Here is a 10,211-nt window from a genome sequence, read left to right on the forward strand (position 1 = left end):
CAGGTGTGCACTACCACTCTGGCTAATTTTTGTATTTTTAGTAGAGATGGAGTTTCACCATGTTGGCCAGGCTCATCTTGAACTCCTGGCCTCAAGTGATCCACCCATCTTGACCTCCTAAAGTGCTGGGATTACAGGTGTGAGCCACCACACAGGGCCTAGACTTGCTTATATCAATGCAACCATATGACAGATCCTGTATTAGTCCATTGTCACACAGCTATAAAGAACTTCCCAAGACTGGGTAATTTATAAAGAAAAGAGGTTTAATTGACTCACAGTTCCTACATGGCTGGGGAGGCCTCAGGAACTTTCAATCATGGCAGAAGGGGAAGCAGGAACGTCTTACATGGCAGCAGGCAAGAGAGAGCATGTGAAGGAGGAACTGTCAAACCATCAGATCTCGTGAGAACTCACTCACTGTCATGAGAACAGCAAGGCAGAAACCACCCTCACAATCAAATTGCCTTCCACCAGTTCCCTACCTTGACATGTGAGGATTATGGGGATTACAATTTGAGATGAGATTTGGGTGGGGACACAGAGCCAAACCGTATCATTCTGCCCCGGCCCCTCCCAAATATCACATTCTTTTTACATTTCAAAACCAATCATAGCTTTCCAACAGTTTCCCCAAAGTCTTAACTCATTCCAAAGTTAACCCAAAAGTCCAAGTCCAATGTCTCATCTGAGACAAGGCAAGTTCCTTCTGCCTAGGAGCCTGTAAAATAAAAAGCAAGTTAGTTACTTCCAAGATACAATGGGGTTACCGGCATTGGATAAATGATCCCATTCCAAATAGGAGAAATGAGCCAAAACAAAGGGGCTACAGGCCCTGTGCAAGTCCGAAATCCAGAAGAGCAGTCATTAATCTTTTGTTGTTGTTGTTGTTGGAAGACAGAGTCTTGCTCTGTTGCCCAGTATGGAGTGCAGTGGCATGATCTCAGCTCACTGCAACCTCTGCCTCCCAGGTTCAAATGATTCTCCAGCCTCAGCCTTCCAAGTAGCTGGGATTATAGGTGCACACCACCAAGCCTGGCTAATTATTGTATTTTTTTGTAGAGACAGGGTTTCACCATATTGGCCAGGCTGGTCTCGAACTGCTGACCTCAAGTGATCTGCCCGCCTCAGTCTCCCAAAGTTCTGGAATTACAGGCATGAGCCACCATGCCTGGCCAGCAGTCATTAAATCTTAAAGCTCCAAAATTAATCTCATTTGACCCCATGTCACATCCAGGGCATGCTGATGCAAGATGTGGGCTCCCATAGCCTTGGGCAGCTCCTTCATGGGCTGGCGTTGAGTACCTGTGGCTTTTCCAGGTGCATCATGCAAGCTGTTGGTGGATCTATCATTCTGGGGTCTGGAGGACGGTGGCCCTCTTCTCACAGCTCCACTAGGCAGTGCCCCAGTGGGGACTGTGTGTGCGGGCTCCAACCCCACATTTCCCTTCTGCATTGAGCTAGCAGAGGTTCCCCAGGCTGCAGACTTCTGTGTGGACATCCAGGCATTTCCACACATCCTCTGAAATCAAGGTGGTTGTTGCCAAACCTCAATTCTTGACTTCTGTGTACCCACAGGCTCAACACCACATGGAAGCCACCAAGAGTTGGGGCTTACACCCTCTGAAGCAATGGCCCAACTTGTACCTTGGCCTCTTTTAGCCATGACTAGAGCTGGAGTGGCTAAGATGCAGGGCACCAAGTCCTGAGGCTCCACACAGCAGTGGGTCTCTGGGCCCGGCCCATAAAACCATTTTTCCCTCCTAGGCTTCTGGGCCTGTGATGGGAGGGGCTGCCATGAAGGTCTCTGACATGCCCCTGAAGACATTTTTCCCAGTGTCTTGGCCATTAACATTCAGCTTCTTGTTATTTATGCACACTTCTGCAGCCAGCTTGAATTATCCTCAGAAAATGGGTTTTCTTTTTTTTTCTTTTTTTTATTATACTTTAAATTCTAGGGTACATGTGCACAACATGCAGGTTTGATACATAGGTATACATGTGCCATGTTGGTTTGCTGGACCCATCAACTCATCATTTACATTAGGTATTTCTCCTAATGCTATCCCTCCCCCAGCCCCCCTACCCTGCAACAGGCCCTGGCGTGTGATGTTCCCCGCCCTGTGTCCAAGTGATCTCACTGTTCAATTCCAACCTATGAGTGAGAACATGTGGTGTTTGGTTTTCTGTCCTTGTGATAGTTTGCTGAGAATGATGGTTTCTAGCTTCATCCATGTCTCACGGATGAAGTCATCCTTTTTTATGGCTGCATAGTATTCCACGGTGTATATGTGCCACATTTTCTTAATCCAGTCTATCATTGATGGACACTTGGGTTGGTTCCAAGTCTTTGCTATTGTGAATAGTGCCACAATACACATATGCATGCATGTGTCTTTATAGTAGTATGATTTATAATCCTTTGGGTATATACCCAGTAATGGCATTGCTGGGTCAAATGGTAATTCTAGTTCTAGATCCTTGAGGAATCACCACACTGTCTTCCACAATGGTTGAACTAATTTACACTCCCACCAACAGTGTAAAAGTGTTCCTATTTCTCCACATCCTCTCCAGCATCTGCTGTTTCCTGACTTTTTAATTATTGCCATTCTAACTGGCATGAGATGGTATCTCATTGTGGTTTTGATTTGCATTTCTCTGATGACCAGTGATGATGAGCATTTTTTCATGTGTCTGTTGACTGCATAAATGTCTTCTTTTGAGAAGTGTCTATTCATATCCTTTGCCCACTTTTTGATGGGGTTGTTTGTTTTTTTCTTGTAAATTTGTTTGAATTATTTGTAGATTCTGTGTATTAGCCCTTTGTCAGATGGGTAGATTGCAAAAATTTTCTCCCATTCTGTAGGTTGCCTGTTCACTCTGATGGTAGTTTCTTTTGCCATGCAGAAACTCTTTAGTTTAATTAGATCCCATTTGTCAATTTTGGCTTTTGTTGCCATTGCTTTTGGTGTTTTAGTCTTGAAGTCCTTGCCCATGCCTATGTCCTGAATGGTATTGCTTAGATTTTCTTCTAGGGTTTTTATGGTTTTAGGTCTAACATTTAAGTCTTTAATCCATCTTGAATTAATTTTTGTATAAGATGTAAGGAAGGGTTCCAGTTTCAGCTTTCTACATATGGCTAGCCAGTTTTCCCAGCACCATTTATTAAATAGGGAATCCTTTCCCCATTTCTTGTTTTTGTCAGGTTTGTCAAAGATCAGATGGTTGTAGATGTGTGGTGTTATTTCTGAGGCCTCTGTTCTGTTGCATTGGTCTATATATCTGTCTTGGTACAAGTACCATGCTGTTTTGATTACTGTAGCCTTGTAGTATAGGTTGAAGTCAGGTAACGTGATGCCTCCAGCTTTGTTCTTTTTGCTTAGGATTGTCTCGGCAATGAGGGCTCTTTTTTGGTTCCACACGAACTTTAAAGTTGTTTTTTTCCAATTCTGTGAAAAAAGTCATTGGTAGCTAGATGGGGATTGCACTGAATCTCTAAATTACTTTGGGCAGTACGGCCAGTTTCATGATATTCATTTTTTCTATCCATGAGCATGGAATATTCTTCCATTTGTTTGTGTCCTCTTTTATTTCATTGAGCAGTGGTTTGTAGTTCTCCTTGAAGAGGTCCTTCACATCCCTTGTAATTGAATTCCTAGGTATTTTATTCTCTTTGTAGCAATTGTGAATGGGAGTTCACTCACGATTTGGCTCTCTGTTTGTCTGTTAATGGTGTATAGGAATGCTTGTGATTTTTGCACATTGATTTTGTATCGTGAGACTGCTGAAGTTGCTTATCAACTTAAGGAGATTATGAGCTGAGATGATGGGGTTTTCTAAATATACAATCACGTCATCTGCAAACAGGGACAATTTGACTTCCTCATTTCCTAATTGAATACCCTTTATTTCTTTCTCTTTCCTGATCGCCCTGGCCAGAACTTCCAACACTGTGTTGAATAGGAGCGGTGAGAGAGGGAATCCTTGCCTTGTGCCAGTTTTCAAAGGGAATGCTTTCAGCTTTTGCCCATTCAGTATGATATTGGCTGTGGGTTTGTCATAAATAGCTCTTATTATTTTGAGACACGTTCAATCAATACCTAGTTTATTGAGAGTTTTTAGCATGAAGGGTTGTTGAATTTTGTTGAAGGCCTTTTCTGCATCTATTGAGATAATCATGTCGTTTTTGTTGTTGGTTCTGTTTATGTGATGGATTACGTTTATTGATTTGCATATGTTTAACCAGCCTTGCATCCCAGGGGTGAAGTCGACTTGATCATGGTGGATAAGCTTTTTGATGTGCTGCTGGATTTGGTTTGTCAGTATTTTATTGAGGATTTTTGCATCAATGTTCATCAGGGATATTTGTCTAAAATTCTCTTTTTTGTTGTGTCTCTGCCGGGCTTTGGAATCAGAATGATGTTGGCCTCATAAAATGAGTTAGGGAGGATTCCCTCTTTTTCTATTGATTGGAATAGTTTCAGAAGGAATATTACCAACTCCTCTTTGTACCTCTGGTAGAATTCAGCTGTGAATCCATCTGGTCCTGGACTTTTTTTGGTTGGTAAGCTATTAATTATTGCCTCAGTTTCAGAGCCTGTTATTGGTCTATTCAGAGATTCAACTTCTTTCTGGTTTAATCTTGAGAGGGTGTATGTGTCGAGGAATTTATCCATCTCTTCTAGATTTTCTAGTTTATTTGCGTAGAGGTGTTTGTAGTATTGTCTGATGGTAGTTTGTATTTCTGTGGGATCGGTGGTGATATCCCCTTTATTATTTTTTATTGCATCTATTTGATACTTCTCTCTTTTCTTCTTTATTAGTCTTGCCAGCAGTCTATCAATTTTGTTGATCTTTTCAAAAAACCGGCTCCTGGATTCATTGATTTTTTGAAGAGTTTTTTGTGTCTCTGTCTCTTTCAGTTCTGCTCTGATCTTAGTTATTTCTTGCCTTCTGCTAGCTTTTGAATGTGTTTGCTCTTGCTTCTCTAGTTCTTTTAATTGTGATGTTATGGTGTCAATTTTAGATCTTTCCTGCTTTCTCTTGTGGGCATTTAGTGCTATAAATTTCCCTCTACACACTGCATTAAATGTGTCCCAAAGATTCTGCTACATTGCATCTTTGTTCTCATTGGTTTCAAAGAGCATCTTTATTTCTGCCTTCATTTTGTTATTTACCCAGTAGTCATTCAGGAGCAAGTTGTTCAGTTTCCATGTAGTTGTGCAGTTTTGGGTGAGTTTTTTAATCCTGAGTTCTAATTTGATTGCACTGTGGTCTGAGAGATAGTTTATTGTGATTTCTGTTCTCTTACATTTGCTGAGGAGTGCTTTACTTCCAATTATGTGGTCAATTTTAGAATAAGTGCAATGTGGTGCTGAGAAGAATGTATATTCTGTTGATTTGGAGTGGAGAATTCTGTAGATGTCTATTAGGTCTGCTTGTTGCAGAGCTGAGTTCAAGTCCTGGATATCTTTTAATGTTCTGTCTCGTTGATCCGTCTAATATTGACAGTGGGGTGTTAAAGTCTCGCATTATTATTGTGTGGGAGTCTAAGTCTCTTTGTAGGTCTCTAAGGAGTTGCTTTATGAATCTGGGTACTCCTGTATTGGGTGCATATATATTTAGGATAGTCAGCTCTTCTTGTTGAATTGATGCCTTTACCATTATGTAATGGCCTTCTTTGTCTCTTTTGATCTTTGTTGGTTTAAAGTCTGTTCTAAAGGATTTGGCTGGCAAGCGGGTGTAATCCGCAGCCATTCGTTCTTGGGCATGGTGGCTTCCGACCGCGGGGACCCCGAGAGTCTCTCGTCGGCCGAGTAGCAGCCAGGAAGGAGAGACTGGGATGGTTTTTTACCTGTTGCTTTCTTAAATCAAGGGCTGCCGGGCCGGAGATGGATGGAGGGACCGGGGATTTGGGGACTCGAAAATGAGCTGAGGGAAGGGAGCCTGTGGAAATAGACTGGAGTCTGGGTAGTGTCATTTCCTAGAGAATGGTCTCGAAGTAACTTCTCGGTAAAGTCTTCACGGAACTTCCAGACCACACTTGCCCACTGGGAGGTTTTAGGACCCGAGACGTGTGCAGGCTTTTCCGGCCAAAATGAAGTTTAATCCCTTTGTGACTTCCGACCGAAGCAAGAATCGCAAAAGGCATTTCAATGCACCTTCTCACATTCGAAGGAAGATTATGTCTTCCCCTCTTTCCAAAGAGCTGACACAGAAGTACAACATGCGATCCATGCCCATCCGAAAGGATGATGAAGTTCAGGTTGTACGTGGACACTATAAAGGTCAGCAAATTGGCAAAGTAGTCCAGGTTTACAGGAAGAAATATGTTATCTACATTGAACGGGTGCAGCGGGAAAAGGCTAATGGCACAACTGTCCACGTAGGCATTCACCCCAGCAAGGTGGTTATCACTAGGCTAAAACTGGACAAAGACCGCAAAAAGATCCTTGAACGGAAAGCCAAATCTCGCCAAGTAGGAAAGGAAAAGGGCAAATACAAGGAAGAAACCATTGAGAAGATGCAGGAATAAAGTAATCTTATATACAAGCTTGGATTAAAACTTGAAACAAAAAAAATAAAAAAATAAAGTCTGTTCTATCAGAGACTAGGATTGCAACCCCTGCTTTTTTTTTTTTTTTTTTTTTTTTTTTTTTGCTTTCCATTTGCTTGGTAGATCTTCCTCCTTGCCTTTTTTTGGAGCCTATGTGTGTCTTATGTGTGTCTTTGCACGTGAGATGGGTCTCCTGAATACAGCACACTGACGGGTCTTGATTCTTTATCCAATTTGCCAGTCTGTGTCTTTTAATTGAGGCATTTAGCCCATTTACATTTAGGGTTAATATTGTTATGTGTGAATTTGATCCTGTCATTATGAGGTTCGCTGGTTATTTTGCCCGTTAATTGATGCAGTTTCTTCATAGCATCAATAGTCTTTACAATTTGGCATGTTTTTGCAGTGGCTGGTACTGGTTGTTTCTTTCCATGTTTAGTGCTTCCTTTGGGAGCTTTTGTAAGGCAGGCCTGGTGGTGACAAAATCTCTCAGCATTTGCTTGTCTGTAAAGGATTTTATTTCTCCTTTAGTTATGAAGCTTAGTTTGGCTGGATATGAAATTCTGGGTTGAAAATTCTTTTCTTTAAAAAGTTGAATATTGGCCCCCACTCTCTTCTGGCTTGTAGGGTTTCTGCCGAGAGATCTGCTGTTAGTCTGATGGGCTTCCCTTTGTGGGTAACCTGACCTTTCTCTCTAGCTGCCCTTAACACTTTTTCCTTCATTTCAACCTTGGTGAATCGGACAATTATGTGTCTTTGGGTTGCTCTTCTCAAAGAGTATCTTTGTGTTGTTCTCTGTGTTTCCTGAATTTGAATGTTGGCCTGCCTTACTAGGTTGGGAAAGTTCTCCCGGATAATATCCTGCAGAGTGTTTTCCAACTTGGTTACATTCTCCCCATCACTTTCAGGTACACCAATAAAACGCAAATTTGGTCTTTTCACATAGTCCTGTATTTCTTGGAGGCTTTGTTTGTTTCTTTGTACTCTTTTTTCTCTAACCTTGTCTTCTCACTTTATTTCATTAATTTGATGTTCAATCACTGATACCCTCTCTTCCACTTGATTGAATTGGCTACTGAAGCTTGTGCATTCATCACGAAGTTCTCGTGCCATGGTTTTCAGCTCCATCAGGTCATTTAAGGTCTTACGTACACTGTTTACTCTAGTTAGCCATTCGTCTAATCTTTTTTCAAGGTTTTTTTAGCTTTCTTGCGATGGGTTCGAACATCCTCTTTTAGCTCAGGGGTCTGGCGAATCATGCCCTACAAATCATAAATTCTTATCTGATGGGTTTTATTTAACCCTATATATCATGACTTACTTTCCTATATGACTCTGGCATAACATTACATGACAAAGAAGAAAGTCAAAATATTCTACTTTGCCATATTTTGAAATGGTCCTTTGTGGGGGAAAATGTGCATTTGTAAAGAATCTATGAACATAGCTAGATCTTTTTCTTCCAGCCCCTCCCAATCCTGAAAAGATTAAATAAGAGTCTAGTGCCTTTTAAAGGTCCGAATAGGAAATCTTTGTCATCTACTGTCTCTAAGGGCAGCCACTATAAGACTACAAAAGAACCTTGGTCTCCACAATCTTTTATGTTAGCCCAAACATTTCCTTTCTATTGTTCCCAGGTATTTAGACAAACTCAACCAATTGTCAATCTGAAAACGTTTAAATTTACCTATAGCCTGGAAGCCCTGTGCTTTGAGTTGTTCCACCTTTCTGAACCAAACCAATGTATTTCTTTCTTTTCTTTTCTTTTTTTTTTTTTTTTTTGGAGACAGAGTCTCACTCTGTCACCCAGGCTGGAGTCCAGTAGTGCGAACTTGGCTCACTGCAACCTCTGCCTCCTGGGTTCAAGTGATTATCCTGCCTCAGTCTCCTGAGTAGCTGGGGTTACAGGCACTCACCATCTCACCTGACTAATTTTTGTATTTCTACTAGAGATGAGGTTTCACCATGTTGGCCGGGTTGGTCTTGAACTCCTGTCCTCAGGTGATCCACCTGCCTCGGCCTCCCAAAGTGCTAGGATTACAGGCATGAGCCACTGCGTCTGGCCCAAACCAATGTATTTCTTAAATGTATTTCATTGATGTCTCATGCCTCCCTAAAATGTATAAAACCAAGCTGCACCCCCACCACCCTAAGCACACGTTCTCAGGACCTCCTGAAAGCTGTATCACAAGCCATTGTCTCTCGTATTTGGCTTGGAATAAATCTCTTCAAATATTTTAGAGTTTGACTCTTTTCATTGACACACTACAATGGCATCCAAACTTTTTTGATGACTAAAATACTTTGAACACTCACTCTTGATATCTATTTTTAGTCCATTGTACATGTTCACATATATGAAACATAAACAAAAATATAATTTTTAAAACATACAGTATAAAATTAAATATAAACAGTTATATTTTCTTCCCCATTTTTTTTTATTTTCAGTAGGTTTTTGGGGAACAGGTGATGTTTGGTTACATGAATACATTTTTTGGTGGTGATTTCTGAAATTTTGGTGCACCCATCACTCAAGCAGAGTACAATGTACCCAATGTGTAGTCTTTTATGCCTCATCCCCCTCACCCTTTCCCACTGAGTCCCCAAAGTCCCTTGTATCATTCTAATGCCTTTGTGTCATCACAGCTTAGCTCCTCCTATGAGTGAGAACATATGATGTTTGGTTTTCCATTCCTGAGTTACTTCACTTTGAATATTGGTCTCCAATTTCACCCTGATTGCTGCAAATGCCATTATTTTGTTCCTTTTTATGGCTGAGTAGTATTCTAGCACTCCATGGTATGAGTATATATATACATATATATACATATATATATATCACATTTTCTTTATCCACTTGTTGATTGATGGGCATTTGGGCTGGTTCTATATTTCTGCAATTGTGAATGGTGATGCTATAATCATGCACGTGCAGGTATCTTTTTCGTATAATGACTTCTTTTCCTCTGGGTAGATACCCAGTAGTGGGATTGCTGGATCAAATCATAGATCTACTTTTAGTTCTTTAAGAATCTCCACACTGTTTTTTATAGTGTTTGTACTAGTTTACATTCCCATCAGCAGTGTAAAAGTGTAAAAGTGTTCCCTTTTCACCACATCCATGACAACATCTATTTTTTTTTAATTTTTTTATTATGGCCTTTCTTGCAGGAGTGAGGTGGTATTGCATTGTGGTTTTGATTTGCATTTCCCTGATAATCAGTGATGTTGAGCATTTTTTCATGTTTGTTGGCCATTTGTATATCTTCTTTTGAGAATTGCCAATTCATATCCTTAGCCCACTTTTTGATGGAATTGTTTGTTTTGTTCTTACTGGTTTGTTTGACTTCCTTGTAGATTCTGGATATTAGTCCTTTGTTGTATGTATAGATTGTGAAGATTTTTCTCCCGCTCTGTGGGTTGTCTGTTTATTCTGCTAATTATTTCTTTTGCTGTGCAGAAGCTTTTTTATTTTAATTAAGTCCCATCTATTTATCTTTGTGTTTGTTGCCTTTGATTTTGAGTTCTTGGTCATGAAGTCTTTGTCTAAGCCAATGTCTAGAAGGGTTTTTCCAATGTTATTGTATTAATCTGTTCTCACACTGCTAATAAAGACTTACCTGAGACTGGGTAATTTCTAAAGGAAAGA

At 40.6% G+C, this 10,211-nt stretch overlaps 1 protein-coding gene across 1 annotated transcript; it reads left to right on the forward strand.

Moving 5' to 3' along the window:
* The first annotated feature begins 5,970 nt into the window (after positions 1-5,970).
* LOC101146767 (large ribosomal subunit protein uL24-like) lies at positions 5,971-6,596 on the forward strand. The gene has a single exon (XM_004064303.4). The coding sequence runs from the start codon at positions 6,101-6,103 to the stop codon at positions 6,536-6,538; it is 438 nt and encodes a 145-aa protein (XP_004064351.3). The 5' UTR covers positions 5,971-6,100; the 3' UTR covers positions 6,539-6,596.
* Positions 6,597-10,211: the final 3,615 nt, after the last annotated feature.

Source organism: Gorilla gorilla, chromosome X, assembly GCF_029281585.2.
Source record: "Gorilla gorilla gorilla isolate KB3781 chromosome X, NHGRI_mGorGor1-v2.1_pri, whole genome shotgun sequence".
NCBI classification, from domain to species: domain Eukaryota; kingdom Metazoa; phylum Chordata; class Mammalia; order Primates; family Hominidae; genus Gorilla; species Gorilla gorilla.

Coding starts and splice junctions, on each gene's coding strand:
- LOC101146767 (XM_004064303.4), top strand. CDS start 6,101: ATGAAGTTTAATCCCTTTGTGACTTCCGACCGAAGCAAGAATCGCAAA.